Source organism: Diabrotica virgifera, chromosome 1, assembly GCF_917563875.1.
Source record: "Diabrotica virgifera virgifera chromosome 1, PGI_DIABVI_V3a".
NCBI classification, from domain to species: Eukaryota; Metazoa; Arthropoda; class Insecta; order Coleoptera; family Chrysomelidae; genus Diabrotica; species Diabrotica virgifera.
In genome coordinates this window covers 65,565,311-65,586,862 of record NC_065443.1, presented here as the reverse complement: position 1 = coordinate 65,586,862, position 21,552 = coordinate 65,565,311, and the positions used below count along the sequence as shown (strand labels likewise).

The window sequence follows — 21,552 nt, the reverse complement described above, 5'->3', positions numbered from 1 at the left end:
GAACTAGAATATCATTACAACAGTGGACTAACTTTTTGGAACAAATTCCAAAACCATTCATAATTGGGGGCGACTTTAACGCACATAGTTTGACATGGAACGATGGATATGACGACATTTATGGCAAGATTCTTTTAGAAGCTATCTAACAATGCAACCTAGTAATTATGAACGACGGATCACCTACATTGGCAAACAATAAGAAGTCAGCTGTCGACTTGACCCTCTGTACACAGGATCTGACACAACTAATTACGTGGTCTACTTTAGAAGAACCTTATGGCTCTAACCACTTACCAATACACATACAATTTGGAAGGAATATCCCGCTTGCGCAAATTAAACAGACAAAACATAATATATGGAGACTCAAGGCTGCTAATTGGGATGTATACACCGCTACACTTGAAGCAACAGAACCAAAATCATCACTAATGGGCATTATCGACAATATTAACAAAGCTGCCAACAAAGCAATTCCCTTACGAAAATCAAAACACACAAAATAGAAATCATTGCTCGAAGGACTGGTGGAACGAAACCTGTAACATAGCTGCTAAAGCAAGAAAACAAGCTTTCTTAACCTACACACAGGCTCCAAATCTTAATAATCTAACAGAATATAAAAGACTTGATGCAGTAGCTAAAAAAACTTTTAAAGAAACCAAGAAAATAAGCTGGATAAATTATTGCCAAAATCTAAATCAAAATACACCAATTAAAGAAGTGTGGAACAAGGTAAACCGATATAAAAACCGAAAACAAGCAAATAAACCCCCAATAAACCCCAAAGAAGACTGGATAAGCGAATTCCACACAAAAATCTCACCTCCATGGGTTGAAAACAACATTACTCAACAAATAGCTACCGTAAATAGGAACACTTCTGTTCTACAATCGCTATTTCAATTATGGGAACTCGATCATTGCATTAAGTCAACAAATAATAAATCTCCCGGGGCGGATAACATTTCATACAATATGTTGCATAAAATGCCCTTAGACCATAAGAAAGCCCTGTTGGAATTGTTCAATTCGATTTGGATACATAGGAGTCCTTTTCCACCGATGTGGAAAGAATACATCATAGTACCTATCAAAAAACCTGGAAAACAGAACGGAAATGCAGATTCATATAGACCCATAGCCTTATCATCGTGTATATTTAAAACCATGGAAAGAATGATAAAGAACAGGCTTGAATATTGGCTAGAAAATGAAAAAATATTACCTGACTCACAATATGCTTTTAGAAAGGGAAGATCTTCCTTAGAGCCCCTAACGATACTAGTAAATGACATCTATCTAGGATTCACACACAAATACAGCACTTTCGCCACAGTTTTGGATATAACATATAACTTCAGCATATGATAATGTTCAAATAAATATACTAGAAGAGAAGCTCATCAATATTGGTCTACCAACCTCCTTTGCCAACTTCATAAAATCAGCTTACTTTAATCGATCAGTTTCCTTAAAGATAAATCAAGAAATTTCGGAATCAAGAATATGTAGATCTGGATTACCACAAGGTAGTATCCTGAGCCCAATCCTCTACAGCCTGTACACAATGGACATAGAAAATGTTATATCACAAAAGTCCAAAATTATTCAATACGCCGATGATGTTGTTATTTACACCAGTAGCAAATCAGAGGACAAATGTATAGAAAATATCAACACTGAATTTACAGAAATCCAAAAATGCCTAGACAACATGGGACTTTCCATATCCGAGTCCAAAACCAATATATTATTGTGTTTTCAATTTATCAATCAAAAGCAAAATGAAAATTATATTAAATTTTTTTTTAAATAACGCGGGCACATAAATTTGATACACCCTGTATATTGAGCTGTAAATATTTATTAGAATTTAGTTTGGATGTAAGTGGATTTCTCTTTTAATGAGCTTTCCGATGAACCATTAAAGACTTTTGTGAATAATTAAAGTGAAAAGGACGATGTATTTAGATTTAAAATGGAAATAGTTTGTTTATTACGAGAACTATAGAATCCACAGGTAGATGTAATTATCACTTTCTGGGAAAGTGGTTTAAAAAGAAAGTTTGGAATTTTAATATTTGTTTCAACCGGAGTAAATGTTGTAGAGTTTCCCCGAAAGTAATTAGGATGGTCGGAATAATTTTGAAAATGACTGTTTGTTTGTCGAATGGAAAGTCGATGTTTCTGATTCTTGGCAATGTGGAAGGGGAAAAGTGGATTGGATGATTGAGAGAGTTTGAAAAAGAAGTCATTATGTTTTTGGCATCGCTGAGGAGCAGTTCGACGTTTTCGTGGATAGATAGTTAGCAGATACCAGTGGCTGTTTGATAGTGGAGAATAGTGTTGAAAAGTGGAACGAGAGACAGATCAAATTGAGACGAAATACCTCTTTGATTCTGTATTATTGTGAGAAGGAGAGCAGAGAATTTTTGGAGTTTTGTTTGAATCGAGTACGTGTCAAAAGAGGCCAGGCTTGTTGGAGAATTGGTGCTGGTATGCTGATAGTTTTGAAGCTGGAGAACGGAGAGGGCTTTGATGAGTAGCCTTTAACATAGTCAACGAGGGAGAGCTGTTTTGGGTCACGAGAAGACATCAGAGTGAGTGAAGAAAAAGGTCAGTCAATTTATGTGAAAGAGATTTTATGTTCGGAAACTAAATTTTTGAGTAAAAAGCATATTAATTAAAATTCCAATATTTCAAAAAGTAAATAGTAAATATAGGTAATCTTGCGAATACATAATTTTGTTTTGTTTAGTTTGTTTTACCAAAGTCATCGGGAACAAACCGATAAATTGTTTTTTTTTTAACTATAATAATATTTAATTGGTAAGAATTTCATTCGGACATCTGTGTCCACAGGTTCTAGATTTGATAAATTTTAGAGTATTGATTTTGATAAATAAAAGACAATTCTGTATGTTTATTTTAATATTTTGCTTTATTTCTTTTCCCTATTTTATCCCGATTAGGATCAACTAAGAGATACTGAACCCACGAGAGAAGATAAGTATAACGTGAGATAATTTAGTTTTTTTTAATAGTATAAAAAGGCACCCTGAGATTTTTTATTCATTTTTATGTATGATTTGCGACAATTAAATAATTAATCAAATAAATAATAATTAATATAAAATTAATAAGAAGCAGATCATAACAATATGTATTTTCTCTAGAAACAGAAACAACTATCAAAGACAATTAACAATAGGAAAATATAAACTCTGTATTAGTAACTCTGTAAAATATCTTGGTCTGCATCTAGATAGAAAACTATTATGGAAGGACTGTATCCACCAAATTATCAAAAAGACAAGTAATTCTATAAATATTTTAAGAGCTTTTTGTAAAGCAAAGTGGGGAGCAACCCAAATACGGCTTTACTATTCTACAAAACAATGGTACGATCAATAATGGATTATGGAAGTAAACTCTATGGAACAGCAGCAGATACACATCTAAATAAAATCGAGATACAACAAAATAAATGCTTAAGAGTTTGCCTGGGATATCTAAAGTCAACGCCCATAAACATTATACAAGCTGAAGCCGTGGAACCTCCTCTTAAACTAAGAAGACAACTATTGAGCAGAAAATTCATGATAAAAACCATTTCCAAAAAAACTTCTTACCTCAATAGTATACAGTCACTAACAGTTCAAGTTTTGACCCATAGATACTGGCACTTCAAGAAAACCCCCCTCATAGTAGAAACTTTCTCAGAAATAGCTGACATTACTGATATAGTCTATTCCAACCAACTCCCCCCGGTTTTAATTTACTCACCTGAACAAATTTTTTCACGTGAAATTAGAACCTACTATTTTGAAAGTCAAGAAGTAGCATGTATCAATCAAACAAAGTTCAACGAAACAAAAAACAAATACTGGCCAAACTATGATTCTATATTCACTGATGGATCAAAGTCAAAAGAATATACCAGTTGTGCCTTTTACCATTTTGAGGAAAATACTGACAAAAAATTTATTTTACCAAAGGAAGCTTCCATATACACTGCAGAATTAACAGCAATAGTGCAAGCTATGAAATACATACTCGACTCTAACCACGACAAATTCATAATATGTACGGACAGCAAAAGTGCAGTAGATAAACTTAAAAATGTTAAAATAAATAGATCAGTTAATCATATTGAAGCAAAAATCCTGTATTTACATAACGAGATACACATCAAGAATAAAGTCGTCATATATCTATGGGTAAAGGGACACGCAGGTATAACAGGTAACGAAATGGTGGATGCCTTAGCAAAAACAGCCTCAACATCAGGAGAAGAACTAAATCTTAAACTACCCCCGTCCGATTTATTCTTAAATCAAAGAAACAAAATAAATGAGATGTGGCATAACCTATACAGTGCATCAACAATCGGAACAAACTTTTGTAAACACCAGCAAAGAATCCCCAGAAAACCATGGTTTCACAAAATACCAAACAGAAACTTTGTCGCCACAATAAATCGAATACGTGCTAATCATGCACTAACATCTTATTATAAGCACAAAATGAAAATTACAGACGATCCACTTTGTAGTTGTGGTAAAATGGGTACATTGGTCCATGTTTTACTTGAATGTCCAATAAATAATGTAAACATTAACAAACTATATAAAAACTTAATTCACTACAATATAAACCTTCCAATAGACCTAAATTGTATTATTTTTTCAGGAAATAATGATATAATTTATGTACTTCATCAACACATCATAAATTGTAAACTAAAATTGTAAAATTACTAACCAATTTTGTAAGCAATTCTGCGAAAGAAACTAAATGTAAAGCATAATTAGAGGAAAAAAAATGGTGATAACAAAAAAAAAATTAAAAAACCAATTAAAAAAAAATAAAAAAAATATAGAAATAAAAAAAAAATAAATAAAAAAATAAAGAAATAAAAAATCAAAAAAAATTAAACAAAAAAAAAATAAAACAAAAAAAAATAAAACATAAAACACACACAAAGAGGGCTGAAACCTCCGCGGCGTTGAACCGGGTTGACGCCCTAGCGCTGTGAAAAAAAGAATTAAACACCTTACTAATGCTACATATTACTAACAAAACAAATGAATACATCATGCTCAAGTTTGATACTATGAAACAATTTACACAACTTAATTATTCAATCTAACATAGTCTGGCTAATTGGTTCTCACCAAAGCCATAAATTCCACGGAAAAAAAATTATACAGGGTGTCCAAAAAAATTTTTAGTTAAATTAATTGTTTAATTAATAATTTAAAAATTTTTTGGACACCTTGTATAAAAATAATGATCTTAATGTTTATAGTATAGTATAGAGAATTGAATAACCTTTCAAATGAGCTAGCAAACGACCCCTATTCTCATTTAAAAAAATAGTCGATTATGTCATCACGCCCAGATGGATGACGTCACTAGTATGATATACCCGGAAAGTGATGAGTGCCGGAAAATAGTGCGTTCCTTTAAGGTATGGAGAGAATACACAATTTGGAACAAAAAAGTCCTATACCATTTTTTTCTAAAGTTAACCGTTTCCAAAAAAAAGTTAACATTGTTTTCCATATACCTGTATTTTAATGTTTGGAAATTTTAATAAACTGGCAACATCGCATCGTACGCACTACGGAATAATAACAGAACTCGTTTGTGATTGTGATTTACAGTATTTAAAATAGTCCAACCTAATAGTAGGTACTTATGTATTTACTATTTGTTTACTAAAATTATTTTCTTTTGAAATGTATTGAAATACCTATTGTATAATTTTAAACGAATTACACATCTTTTAACATAAAAACACATCTTTTAACTGAACTAGTATTATGTATTTAGTAAGGTTTAAATGTGTTGAATGCTGAGTATTGCTGAGGGCTTTAACTGAATTACATAGTTTTAATAATTAATACAATACAGTGGAACTTAAATACACCAGATAATGTCTCAGTAATTTGTTTACTTGTGAACTGAAATAACTAAGTTGTACTTACTTGAAAATAATTATTATACCGAATAGATGTTTCAAGTAACCTTTCACAAACACCATTCATATGACGAGAAATACCGGCAAAACATTTTGAAAGAAATTAATTATAGTATGCCTCTCCATTTAGTGATCTGCCATAAATAATTAACGTAATAACATAATAGGTAATACACTCACGATTCGAAAACATTTTCGGCATTGACACTAAACAGGATTCTGTAAAACTATTTGTTTACTATCTATCTTCTATCTATTTACATGGGACTGTCTATGCTTAAATTTGCGTACCGCACATAGTTGTCAGATTTAAATTTGCATACCAAAATGTATTTTAATTTTTTGGTCAAACGGTTGTATTTAGAAAAAAATGTTATAAGAGTTTTTTGTTCTACACGGTGCCTTCTACCTATACCTTTAAGGAACGCACTATTTTCCGGGACACCCGTATATGTCAAAAAATCATAATTAAAAAATCGAATAACTTTTGTATTTTACATTTTTTTCTAATTCTGTAAATAAAGCAGTTTACAAGGGGGTCAAAATATAGTGAATAACCCTGTACATTCATTGGGGCCGACCGACCGGCTCTGTCCCGTCATACAGCTGACCGACTATAATAACTTTTATTTATATTCAATTTAGAATGTGTGTAGTGATTTTCATCCTTAGTACATGGATTTAATTACCTTTGTAGGAAAGCAACTTTGATACCCTCTCAGTAACCCCTGTTCTACGTTTCGCTTGACCGACCTCAGTATGTTTCTCTACACAATCACAGTAATGAACTGTGAAAAATTTAGCTTTAGTAAATTCAAAGAGATTTTTCAGCGCTGCCTCTCTGTCTATAATGAGGAGACAGTGATATGAAATGTTAAGATTGATACTACAGGGAAATATAAGAAGAGAAAGGACAATAGGAAGAAGGAGATTGTCACGGTTGAAAAATTTAAGGACTGGTTTAAATGCAGTTCAATAGATCTCTTCAGAGCAGCAGTTAATGACTCAAGACAGTGATTGTGATATCGAACCTCTGATTGGGAGATGGCACTTAAAAAAGGAGAAGGCAAGAGAGATATCATAAAAAATACCTATAAATCAAAAATTAAAAAAAATGTCCACCTAAAGTCATGAATCACAAAAGCAAATAGCTATAAAAACATGAAAAAAAAAAGAAAAATATGTAAAAGAAAATAATTTAAATCAATTTTGTCTTGCACTTTGCTATAAAAAGATATGTGATACAGAAGATGAAATTATCAAATTAAAATGTGTAAATTAGAAATTAATGAATAAATAAAAAAAATAAAAAAAGAAGACGAAATATACTCGAAAAAACATTTATTTATTCATTCCAAAAACAGAATGGTTTTATAGTATTTATCATACAATTATTAAGAGAATGGTGAAGACACATAATCTCAGTAGAAAAGAATACACTAAAAGAAAATAATGTTATCTATCCTCCAAACAGGAAAAGATAACAAAGAATACCTGCAAGCTATTAGGCAGGATGATAATATAAGAGTACAGTAAAACCTCGATATAACGGACTAATTGGGGGGACAGGATGTCCGTTAAGCCGAAAGTCTGTTGTATAAAAATAGGTTTAAAATCAATCAAAAAATTTTTTTTTTAAATTATGTAGGGACTGTATTTCTATTTAGATACAGTGTACAAATCTGTAAGTTAAAAAAGGAATAAAGTTTTGTTCAGTACTTTTTTACTTTTCTACTTCATCTAAAAACTTTCTGTAATATACTCATTTGGTTGACAAAATTATTCACTGATTCACGGGTTGAATAAGCGATGTAGTAAAATCAATAAACATTTCACCTCTTTAGGCGGTATTACCAGTTTCTTCTCTTGAAATTTTCTCACTGCAGGTACAAATCCTGTAAAAATCAATTTTTGAAAATATCTCTGGTGAACCATGTCCTATTAGAGCTATAATATGAAACGGGCAGATGATGCCATTTGATGATTATATCTTTGACAACACTAGGTTTACGAGATTTACCAACAATTATAGTAGTCAATCCATGAGATCTATCGGCGTTAGCACAAAGCAGTGCCGAGATCCTGTTCTTGTTGTTTTTCCTTCTAGAATTCGATTTTTCATATCTTTTTATTCAATTTTTTTTAGATTTGATCTGATTTTTTGTACGTTATATCCGAAGTCCGTTAAATAGAGGTCCGTTCTATCGAGGTTTTACTGTACAAGCTTTCAAAAATCCTAGAGATTTAAGTTTTGTAGCATCTTAAAACCTAAAAATGAAAAGTTGCAACATTCTTCACCAATATGTCTTGTAAAACACAAAGAACATAATATAGAAATACCATTAGCTTAGTTTAAAAACCTTGTATCTCATTTTTTTTTTCGAAAATTACATTTTGGTGGTTTTAGTTTGAAAACCTTGTATCTCACGATTTACAACTGTTAGTGAAAATCCAAATACACTACACTAGACTATTGTCTACAGCCGAAAAAAGAAACCACATATATCAATTGCTCTCTTGATTTAGTGTGAATACCACATATATTTATAACCAAGAATTTGGTACTTCATTTGGAGTGTTTGTTTTAGAGATTCAACTTATAGAAATGTTTTTTGTGAACAATAAAAGGTAGTCCGGCATATAGAAACATTTTATGAACTTTAAATCAAAAGATTAGTACTGTATCAACCTAGTATTTGGAGGTGTGCAATAAGCTATGGAAAATGAAAACCTCATAAATAATAATAAACACCTCATTTTAGATGAAAAACACATATATCAAGATATACGACGTTATCATAGATACTTGGGCAAAGGCTCTATATACTGCAAGGATATTTACGTGTTTTTCATTTTTCATAGTTAATATTTGTATTTCCAATTTAATAGCAACATTTAACACTTTTAGCTCTGGGCCAATATCAGATATTTGTAGGGTGGCCATAAATGGTTTGGCTCAGCAGGGTTGCCAGATGATTTTTTTTTAATTCCCTAGAATTTTTGCCAAAATTTCCCTAGATTTCCCTAACAACTTGACGACCATTTTTACCCTAGAATTCCCTATATATTTTCAATAGGTCTATTCGCGGAGCACATCCTACGCATGCGCATTACAAAACTGGGCGTTGGATAGGTCGAATTCTTCCCTGTGAACAGCAAATGCGCAGGCGTGCTCCCTCTGGGTAAGTTCAGGATGTGCTCTGCGAATAGACCCAGTATTTTTGTATATATGTTACGAGCAAACCCCCGAAATTGGGCAATCCTGGCATTGTACGGAAAATATTGTACACTTCTAGCATTGTACTTCCAAACCGTACAATAATCGAAATGGTCAAAATTAAAAATGATCGAAACGCTGATCGATTCAAATCTATTATTATTGACAAGCGACACAACAAATCAAAAATCGAACATTTATGGTTATCTAATATTTTTATATTTTCTATTTATTTATTAGAGTTGTTCTTTTTCGACTCAAATGTGATAAAATGTTGTGTCCAACTAAATTATAAATAATAATAGTCCAACTATAGAAATTGATTCCAGCATCTCGAAGTTTTATGATAACATCATTGTTTATACCATACTAATGGTAGAACCCAATCCCAGATAAATTTCTTCGTGGATTTTATATATGGACAATAATAATAATTTCATCATACAACCGAGAAACGAGTAACCCTGATAAATTATGGATTTATAACATAACCTTATTGATGTTTGTTTGCCTTTAATAACAAATGGGGAATAATCGTAAAAATTGATCTGAATCGATATCTCATATTCAATCGATATCTCAATCTGTCATATTCTTGTCTCCACTTCTAAACTTTGACGCATCGCTGTGATTCCCCGAATTCCCGAATCGCAATTATCGTAATCTGTAATATTCTCTTCACTTCTAAATTTTGACGTATCGCTGTTATTCCCCGAATTTCCGAAGAATACGATTTCCATGTAGATAAAAATATATGCAATTTTGTAAAGTTTATAAAATCCAACAATTTTTTTAAAATCATCTTACGAATATTAAGAATTCCCTAGATTTGTCATAGAATTGAATAAAATTCCCTTTTTCCCTAAGCTGGCTCAAAATAGGGAAAATTCCCTAGGTCTGGTAACCCTGTGGCTCAGACCGGGACATCGTAGTTACCGGGGGGGGGGGTTCCCCCGGTGAAGTTAATCCATGGAAATGGGTTGGTTTGTGAAACAAAACTAACATTATGTTTCTTCTTATTTATTACCTACAAGGTTAAAAACTTATAAATCATAGCAAATTCGTGTTTCTTCTTACACTAACAAAAAATGGTCCACTTCCACTTTAAACTTATTTTTAGTTTGAGGGTCCTGCCTGTTCATCAGATTCTTTTTCTTTTTCATACCAAAAGTATTTTTGGGAACTACTTATTTTTTTCAATGCGTCTTTGTTTTTCAAGAGCATCTCGTAAAATTGGTCGCAGGTGTATTTAAAGTTCACTCGAACCATCAACATAGTTAATATTTGTATTTCCAATTTAATAGCAACATTTAACACTTTTAGCTCTGGGCCAATATCAGATATTTGTAGGGTGGCCATAAATGGTTTGGCTCAGACCGGGACATCGTAGTTACCGGGGGGGGGGGGGGTTCCCCCGGTGAAGTTAATCCATGGAAATGGGTTGGTTTGTGAAACAAAACTAACATTATGTTTCTTCTTATTTATTACCTACAAGGTTAAAAACTTATAAATCATAGCAAATTCGTGTTTCTTCTTACACTAACAAAAAATGGTCCACTTCCACTTTAAACTTATTTTTAGTTTGAGGGTCCTGCCTGTTCATCAGATTCTTTTTCTTTTTCATACCAAAAGTATTTTTGGGAACTACTTATTTTTCTCAATGCGTCTTTGTTTTTCAAGAGCATCTCGTAAAATTGGTCGCAGGTGTATTTAAAGTTCACTCGAACCATCAACATAGTTAATATTTGTATTTCCAATTTAATAGCAACATTTAACACTTTTAGCTCTGGGCCAATATCAGATATTTGTAGGGTGGCCATAAATGGTTTGGCTCAGACGGGACATCGTAGTTACCGGGGGGGGGGGTTCCCCCGGTGAAGTTAATCCATGGAAATGGGTTGGTTTGTGAAACAAAACTAACATTATGTTTCTTCTTATTTATTACCTACAAGGTTAAAAACGTATAAATCATAGCAAATTCGTGTTTCTTCTTACACTAACAAAAAATGGCCCACTTCCACTTTAAACTTATTTTTAGTTTGAGGGTCCTGCCTGTTCATCAGATTCTTTTTCTTTTTCATACCAAATGTATTTTTGGGAACTACTTATTTTTCTCAATGCGTCTTTGTTTTTCAAGAGCATCTCGTAAAATTGGTCGCAGGTGTATTTAAAGTTCACTCGAACCATCAACATTGAACTCATTTTTGTTATATGAAGTCGTGATTTCTCATTTGACCACAAGTTGTTCATGATGGAAAATACTCTTTCTACGGGAGCACTAGTTCCTGGCTAACACATAGCAAATTCGACCACTTTCAAAATAGTATTGTATGCAATATCCTAACTATAAAGCCTTGCGAATATTTGCTTCCATCGCTCTTCAACAGGAGTTTTTACTTTAGTTTTGTCCACTCTGTTCCATTCCGTTAAGTTTTCAGACACAATCTCCTTTACACACTGCCACTGGTCAAAGAGTTTGGTTTCTTCTTCTTCATCCTCAGATATTTTCTTGATCTGTGTGACATTAAAATTAGGTAGGCTGGTCTGGATATCACTCCATGACGGAACTGTTTGTAGCAAAATCCACTGCAAGTTATGTACGCCTCCGAAGCTCAGTTCCCATTTTTCTAAATAGTCAACACAAGTTTTGTAAAACTTTTTCACTGTTTCTGTAAAGTCCTGGACATTTAGTTCTCCTTCTTCCTGTAAGTTTAATATAAGTGTTTTTACATTAGTAGGAATAAATCCCTCTTCCGCTCTAGATTTCAACACACTTTTGAGCGAGTTTATGTGCCAAGCAACTTCAGTAGCGGAGATATTGTCTTTCTCTATCTTCAAAACTGTGTCTTCAAAAGTTGAAATCTGGGATGTCGCAAACATCAGCCATGGCTTAAAACATGGATTTTCAAAAAGTTGGCTTAGAAAGTAAGGGCGTTTATCCTGAGAAAGAAAGTAGGACTTCAGGCCTTCAAATATCTTCAGAATCCGTGTAATAGCTGGGCCAAGAGACAGAAAACGAGTGTTTCCGTGCTCTAATAACTTTGAATATTCCACCCCGGCGAAATCACAAAATTCTTTCAGTTCTTCAGTTCTGACAGTATAAATGTGGAAGTATTTATATACTTTAACTGCGAAACATTCAATATCAAACGGCAGACAATCTACGGATGTTTGAATGCAGTTGTGGACTATGTGGGCACCACATCCTACTCCGATTATTTCTTTCCCTAAACTATGTTGAAGATGTCGCCACAAATTATTTTTCCCTTTTCTAGCGGCCCCACCAAAATTTGTATTAGTGTTGTCAGCACACATAGCTACTAATTTTTCCTTAAGGTTTTTGTTTTTTATTAGTTCCTCAAGCATTTTGCTCTGGGTATCAGATTGTTCGTTTGGAAGCGAAGAAAATGAAATCATTTTAACGTGGACTCTGGATAACGGCAAAAAATAACGAACAAGTACAGGAAAACATTTTTCTGCCTTTTTGTTTGATGCGTCTATGCTGAGAGAAATAGACCCACACGTACTCAATTCTTCATCCACTTCGTTAATGGATAATGGAGCCAAGACATTACATACGATTGCCTCACTTTTTGTCTTTCCAGATGAATATTTTGGCTCATAAATCTTTTTAATGAGTTTGGAAAGACAGTCATTTGTCCTAAAGCTGTGTCCATGAACAACTGCATGGTAGGCGAACATGCCTTCTTGTGCAGAGATTTTATCATCAGTGTCCTTTTTTAAGATGAAATTCTGTAAATTAGAAGAAGAGCTGACAGCTTTCTCAGCATCTTTATGTTTTTTCGTTTTTGTATGTTGGGTAATATCATTTCTTCCTCCATGAGTGACAGAAAAATGGACACCACAGGTTTTGCATAGTACTTTTGATCTGTCAGCGGTAGAAATGTCAGTTTTAATAAACTTAAATTCTCTCTCCAAATCTTCATTGAAAACACATAACCGTTTTTGTTTTTTTGAGAGTGACATTATTCGCAACACAAACACCAATTAATATTAATGATGACACTTTCACAAGTACGCTAAAACTGAGCAGCCATGCGACCGTATTCACCGAAAGAGAGACACAATACAACTGGCACTAAACTCATGCACGCACTGGCGACTAGACCTTTAGGTAGAGAATTTTGCACTTCTGTCGAATGTGCATGTCGGTAGGCGCACCTGACGGTACAGTGTACAGTCAACAAGAAAAGCTTCTCGTTCATCGCGAAGCACACCCGATGCAATAAAACACGCATTAAGTAGCACATACACGATACATTTTCATGCACTTTTTAAAACTGTACTAGTTTTTTTTAAGCTTTTATGAACTGCGATGAAACTATTAATAAATTATTATCTTTGTTAGTAAAAATATACATTTTTTTATTTTTGCGTGAAACCGGGACATTTTAGGGAATTTTCTGAAACCGACGGGACGCCCTCAAAAGCGGTCAAAACCGGGACTGTCCCGGCCAAACCGGGACGTATGGCCACCCTAGATATTTGTCTCAATGTGCTCGAATTAAAAATATGTAACAGTAATTTTTGTTTTTAGGTTATATTACGTAGAAAATCAGTTTTTTGCCTCTCCTGTAAAATTGTAATTTAATGAGATACGAGGTTTTCACACTCAGCCATCAATATATGCAAAAAGACAAAGATTGTGCCTAACAGGTCACCTTATAAGAATGGATAGGTAATAACAGATGAAACCTAGTAGACAACTTAGTGGAACTATGATGAGACATCAGCCAGTAGGAAGACCAAAGAATTGGTGGATAGATAACATGGGAACCAAAGCTAAAAAGATATTGGGGGTGGATAACTGGAGAAGATCGGCCGATGAAAGGGATGCTAGCACCACAGGAGAAAGAACACCAAGAACAATTATTGAAGGGTACAGGCAAAGAAGGTGCTAAGTCAATTTTTTCAGAAAATTAGTTTCTGGTCCCCTCTGTTAGCCAGAGATCTCGACTACCATTCTAGAAATCTATCACTGCTATGACGGTGTTCAGTCAGAAATAACAACTTATTTTAATTTCTCTAGTCTAAGAAAGTAGCAAGTCCACGAGGTCCTGGCGAAAAAAGTACTATGTCATGTTGTATACACGTAGGCTGATGCCATCACTGTAATTCCAGAAAATTGAGTAAATAAATGAGTTTTCGTCAGTGCATAAATAATTACAAACAGCAGAGAGTTTTAACCTGTAAGGCTATGGGTACATAATTCGCAAATATTTTACGTGTATCCCTACTTTTTCTGTCTTTACACAGCAAATTACGCATAGTAAAATTCACACTGGTATGGATATCTAAACATTACTAGAATGTCATTCTACTTGAAAATGTCATTATTAATTTCAAGAGATGGGTTTTGAATGTTCTTGGAAAACTGTTATTTTTATAATTGGAAATTATTAATTCAGTTAATAAATGTGATAATTTTTTCACTAACTATGTATTGAAATTCTTTATTGAAATAGAAATCCTACTAACAATATTTAAATATGAATTTGCTTAATTAAATACAATATACAATACATGCAATATTATACAACACATACAGATTTATTAAAAATAATTTTTTTATCTAGGTAAAATATATGTCTTTAGTAATTTTTTAAAAATTTGAACTGTCAGTGCATTCTTAACACTGGGGGAAGATGGTTAAATTCATTCATACATTTGTAAAACAGGGATGTCATTGTGCTATGTTTATTAGTTTTTTGAATATCAAAATCTTCAATATTTCTCATGGTATATGAATGAACTTGACCCCTCAATGTAACATATTCATTAAAATATGCAGGCAGCATTCCTTTTTTTAATTTAAAAATGAAAACCATAGTAAGGTAGTAAAGCCTTTGTTGAACTGAAAACCAACCTAAAGTAGAGTACATCATCTCAATTGGCGTGTAGCGATTGCATCGAAGAATTGTTCTCATACCTCTGTTATACAAAATTTGCAATGATTGAATTGATCCTTTATCACCTAAATATAAAGCACTTGAACAGTAGTCAAAATGGGGCTGAATTATACTTCTAAATACAGTGATCCTTGAAAATAATGATAGATCTTTGCTAATTCTATTAAAGAAAAATAATTTTTTAGATATTTTCTTGCAAATATATTGAAAATGAGGTTTCAGAGAGAGTGTGCTATCCAGTATAAATCCAAGATATTTAATTTCATTGACCCATTTGATGCATTCATTATTAACTTTTAGTTTCAAATTTTCCATACTTATATTATTTAATTTATATCGGCTAGAGACTATCATTGACTTTGTTTTACTCGCATTAAGTTTTAACTTGTTAGCATCCAAAAATACCTCAATTCTTTTTAACAAACACTGCATCCTTCTAACAACCTCCACAATATCATCACCACTGCATACAATTAATGTGTCATCTGCAAAAAGACTAATAAATTCCAGACCCTCAACATAATTTACATCATTGATGAAAATAATAAATAATAATGCTCCAAGTACACTGCCTTGTGGTACACCAAAACAATTAGGTAGTTCTGTTGATTTACTTTGGCCTAACTGCACATAATGAGTTCTTTTTGTGAGATATTCGTTAAACCATTTTATAACACTTTGTTTAAAACCGTAGTACCTCAATTTTTTGATTAACAAATCTATGTCTATAGTTTCAAAAGCTCTTCTAAAGTCTAAGAATACAGCTACTACAAATTTATTGTTATCAATAAGTAGTTTCCACTTCGAGATGGTAAGTTGTATTGCTGTTTCACATGAGTGACCCTTTCGAAACCCAGACTGATTGCCGAGAAAAAGATTATTTTTATTAAAGTATTCAATTATTTGGTTGTAAACGGCTTTTTCAAGTACCTTCTCTATACAAGGCAGTGTATTGATTGGTCGATATGCAGATACTTCTGATTTCACTTGGGTTTTTGGGACCGGTGTAATAGAGCTAATTTTTAAGTTTTTAGGAAAGCTTCCATTCTTTAATGAAGAATTAACAAAATTAAGAACAGCATAGCCAGTTGTCTCAAAAGTTTTCTTTAAAAATTGTGAATTGAGTACATTATCTAAATTTTTGCAGGTTTTTAAAGAAAATATTATTTGTTTTAGTTCACATATTGTTAAGGGCTGAAATTCACTCATGTAGCATTTAACTTCAGGTAAACTATTATCAGACCATTCATGAGAGTTGGTAAAGCTAGATACTATCTCCTCAATACTCTTTGTAAAATAAGTATTAAACAAACATGCAGCCTCCCTTTCATTCTTTGCATTCACTCTACTTTCATCCATTCCAAAGTTAATTTGTTTATAATTTATATATTGGTCTTTATTTTTTATTAATTTCTTTAAGCATTTCCACATTTCCTTTGAATCATTTTTATTGTTGTCAATCATACTTTCATAATATTTAACTTTTTTTTGCTTTAGCAAATTTACAACTACATTTCTCTTCATCTTATATTCGTTCCATAAATTTATACTATTACCACCATTACTATAGTTTACATAATTTTTATATACCCTATCACGCTCAAATGCCTTTGCCCTAACATCATTATCATACCAAGGAACATTTTCATTCTTACAGGTTATTTGTCTTATAGGATACTTATTTTCTATCACAGCTTTACATTTATCATATAAATCACTATATATCACATTAATATCAGTAGAGTCGTAATTCCAATCACAGTTTATAATCTCAATATTTAATTCATAAAATGCCTGATCACTTAAACACCTAGTTAAAATTTTTTTCTTATTACTATTTACACTATCAATATTCTCTAGCCTAATACCTATAATTAAGTGATCAGTGATCTTTGGTGTATAAAATACTTTATATTCTAACTTATTAGTATTTGTAAGGACAAGATCAATAAGAGTACTCGACTTTTCACAAATTCTTGTACTTTCCTTGATCACCTGCTCTACCCCCAGTGATTGTATAAGAGTTATTAGTTTTTTACAGTAAAATTCATCTTTATTAAAATAATTTATGTTAAAATCTCCTACCAATATACATTTTTTATTTATGGTCATATTTTCTTCAATAATATCCTCCAACTTACTTAAGAAAGCTGCCAAACTACCATTAGGTGACCTATATAGACAACCGATCGACAAACTTACGCTATTAATTTTCACATGTATAAAAGCACACCAACAATTACTATCTTCAGAATAAATACATCCATTTTCATAAATTGTATCATTTCTTATAAACATTATCACTCCTCCTGTATAGCGGTTAGGGGCATCACATCGAACACAGGAATAGCCAGGTACATTGATCTCATCATCATCCATATCCACAGTAGTTCTTGTTTCTGATAGAGCTAGGATATATGGTTGTTTACTAAGTATTTGAGCAGTTATTTCATCTTTGTGGGCAATCAAGCTTTGAGCATTGAGGTAGATAATATGACATTGATCTATTGTCTCCTGTATTCAGTGATTGTAATAATTTATTTGTACAACAAAGACTAATACTCAATCGAGAAAAGAGAAAAAGTGTTAAAGTGATTTTTTAATAATATATTGTTATGGAACGCTTACAATTTTGAACATCTTTAACAACAAAATACTTGGATCACAGAATATATTATCCTGATGTATTCTCTGCTTGGACCTTCCACAAATAATACACAATAAATAACTTTTTATTAAGTTCACGTCTTAAATCAATTATTTATCAAATACACTATATTTCAATAATATTTAATCAATAACTCAACATATTCCCGATGCAATGTCAAATATTTAAAATTGTCACTGATTGTCAGTGTCTGACTGACAATATATGCTGACAATATTATATTCGGCTGAGTGCGTTGTAAGACAAAGATAGATTTGGAAAATATTACCACGGCATTGTGTTTATTTTTTTCGAATCCTGAAAAAACCAATAAATATTTTTGAAAAATTTAAACGCAGAATGAAAGACTAAATTATTACCGAGGGCCGAATGTCCCTTAGAATAAATAAAAAGTTTATTTTGAATGATATATTTGAAATTAAAAATCACCCTAAATTTTCTATTAGTTTTTCACCCCTGTAACTTATTAAAATAAACATCATAGAAGTTCTCAGAGACTTTCGGCCCTCGCTAATAACGTGATCTTTCATTCTGCGTTTAAATTTTTCAAAAATACTTATTAGTTTTCTCAGGATTTGAAAAAAATGAATCCCCATTTGAGTTGCATTGCATCCGAAAATACGTACCGATCCTCTTAAGTAAAACCATTTTTCTTGAAACTTATTATTTTGACATAGCACCTTCTTTGCCTGTCCCCTTCAATTATTATTTCAAAAATATTGATTGTTTTCTACTTGAATATTATGGTAATGATACAAGGAAGTTAGATATAATGTTAAAATACTAGTTTTAATTATGAGGCTATGTGTGCAACAAAGGAGAACTCAACATTGACTCGACATTTGAGTTTGCCCTTTGATTTGGGCTCATTACTAGTTATAAAGCTATGATATAAAAAAAAATAGTTCCAGAGAGTGAACACCACTGTAAAAGAATCAACAAAACATCTACATTACTTACAAGGAGTGTCATTCCCGATATTTAAAGTATTGGCAACAATTTCAGAGACTTGTTTGATAGTAGAGGAGTTTTGACTGTTGGGACTTTTATGCTTTAAACCAAAATTTAAAACAGCTTCTAACGTAACACAAAGACCTGCTACACAACACTCAAATTCTGTAGCAAGCTCCGTTTTGCCCCCGAATCTTTTTTGGCAGTCTTGCACGCATTCTAAGAGCTGTTTTAGTAATTTCTCAGCTTCCTCACTTTTTTGTTGCACTGGCAATGTAGTTATAGAAACAGACATCAGCTTTAGCTAAAATATAAAGGAACCTTTGTATGAATTACCTGAGATTACTACGAATTGTTTACGTATATCAGTTTAACAAGTGAAACTATACCATAATAATGAATTATATATCCAATAACCTTGATAAACACTCATTTCACTCCACTGATACTAGAATACAAAGTTAGGTAGGATGTACACAAGTAATACTGTTTTATCAAACGTAAAATGACACTATATTATCTGGCCCATAATTTTTATAAGTGAATATTGCGATATAGGAATTTAGCAACAATGAGGATAACAAATTAGAAACAATATGATGACTTTTGACTTTGACATTGACAATAGAGGTTCTATGGGCTCCGTGCGTGACAAGTGACAATAATACACGAAACTATGCCAGCGCCCGTAGCGGCGATATATGACAACTTTGGCGAATAAAATAATTTTGCCGTTGTGATATTGGGTGCGTTCGGACGACCACAGCGGCTGGACAGCTGAGCCAGCAGTAGCTGTCAGACGTCACCGCTGGAAGCCAGCCGCTGAGAGATTTACTAAGCTTTCCCTATCACGGCTGGATACAACCACTCAGCCGATTTCTGCTGAATGCCAGCCGCTATGGTCGTCCGAACGCACCCATTTATTAATACTTATTTTTATATTTTCATATTGACTTTCTTTCCTGCCCCGGTATATATGGTATATTCCTATCGTCATCTCTTTCCATTTTGTGTTCACAAATAGTTATTTATGAAACAGTTCGTGAAGTATGCTTTTTGCGAACGCACGTTATTTTTAGAGCACGAGCGACAACGGAGCGAGTGCTATAAATCGCGTAAGTTTGCAAAAAGTACTGCACGCACAGTTTCATACAATATTTTATCTACGATAAACAAATAAAAAAGCTGTAACTCTTCGTTGGAGAAGTGGAATTCATTTCTATTCCACAATTTTTAGAACTTTGACATTTAAAAATTCTAACTACTTTCAAACCATAAAACTGTCAAAACTTTTGTTGTAATGTATTGCTCATATAAAGGCCCCGTCTCACCATCAAATAATTGACAGTTAATTTGATCAAACTTGACAGTTAGTGACACAAAGTGACAGTTAGTATGTATAGTTTGTGTCACTAGTCAAGTTTGACTGTCAAGTTTGATCAAATAACTGTCAATTATTTGATGGTGAGACGGGGCCTTTAGGTTTGTTCTAGCAAACAGTCAAACTAGTCAGAAACCGTCAGCAAACAGTTGGTGAGAAAAACAGTGAGAACAGTGAGAAAACATAATACAGTCACCAGTGCTATCCGCTCTATTCGCGCTGGTCCACTATTCGCTGATGGTTTCAAACCGTTTGAAACTGATGCTAGAACAAACCTATTGTCATCACCATGACAAAGCGAAAGTTAAGGATTGTCACCATGACAACGCGAAAGTTAAAAACAGTGCGAAAAAGTAAATCCCATTTAAAATACATTGTTACTTCACTTACACTTTAAATCCTTCACGCACTGCTATCTATGACAGTTTTCACAAACTAAAAACTTATACATAATATGACATAGAGTAGATAAAGAGAATTTTTTTCAAGAATGCAGCATTTTCGGTTTTAGTAAGCCATGCCTACTTTTACGTCTCAGACCAGGCCTATTCGCGCTGTATGCCCTGCCCTGAACGTACCAAGAGGGAGACCGCCTGAACTTTCTTACTAGGTTTGTTACAACATGAACTTTTGAACGGTCCAGAAACCGTCACGAAACTACTTGTACCGTTTGTTGTGCGCATGTTCGTAATTGTATCGCCCAGTTATCGTCATGATACTATAAATAACATGTTATTTAAATAACATGTTGATAAATATTATTTATAGTATCATGGTTATTGTCCCACGACGGTAATTTGGAAACCGATGTTGGAACGGTTATCTGACTGATAACTGATTTATCTATCATTATCATTTGTCATTTTTGTTGGTGACAGCTTGTGTGCTTTTAGTCGATCACGATTCCCGCTTTCGATTTGCAAACAGGCTCAAAATTTGCAAGGCTCAAAAAATTTAAAGAATTAAATCCTAGTGCGCAAGTCAGTCCAACCAGCACATGCATTTGCCCGATTACTGAAATGATTATCACGAAACCGTCACCGAAAGATCACAATTCTTGTTGTAACAGTGGGAAGGACGATCCGATGACGATCATATTTTTGTTGGAACGGATTTTGTTTACCTGCGCAGAAGCGTTACTGTTTCGTGACGGTTCTCGGTCGTGTTGGAACAAACCTACTGTCTTCAACATAACCATTTAGTTTGAAACCAAGATGAAGACTCCATTTTGGTTTAATTACACTTTAATCTTGTAACATCGACTTATTGTCACTCTCGATGTAGCCGAAATGGCTAATTCTTTATACTGGTAAGGCCATTCGACCTACCACAGTAGCTAGTTTCAACTACTTTGGATCTGGAACTTTAACCTGCATAGGGATTACGTACACTCGATACGCATCGTATCCGCCA

At 33.1% G+C, this 21,552-nt stretch overlaps 1 protein-coding gene across 3 annotated transcripts in view; it reads right to left on the bottom strand.

Moving 5' to 3' along the window:
- The window catches only part of LOC114332284 (sorting nexin-29), a 93,806-nt gene extending 74,443 nt beyond the window's left edge, over positions 1-19,363 (bottom strand). The window contains exons 1-2 of one of the 3 annotated variants that reach the window (XM_050656867.1): positions 19,148-19,363; positions 18,768-19,062 (exon numbers count right to left, since the gene is read on the bottom strand). In XM_050656867.1, the coding sequence (XP_050512824.1) occupies positions 18,768-19,062; positions 19,148-19,150 (298 nt within the window). In that variant the 5' untranslated portion in view covers positions 19,151-19,363. Of the gene's footprint in view, positions 1-18,767 lie in introns of all 3 variants that reach the window. The other 2 variants (XM_050656877.1, XM_050656871.1) reach the window with 2 other exon arrangements.
- Between the last annotated feature and the right edge of the window lie 2,189 nt (positions 19,364-21,552).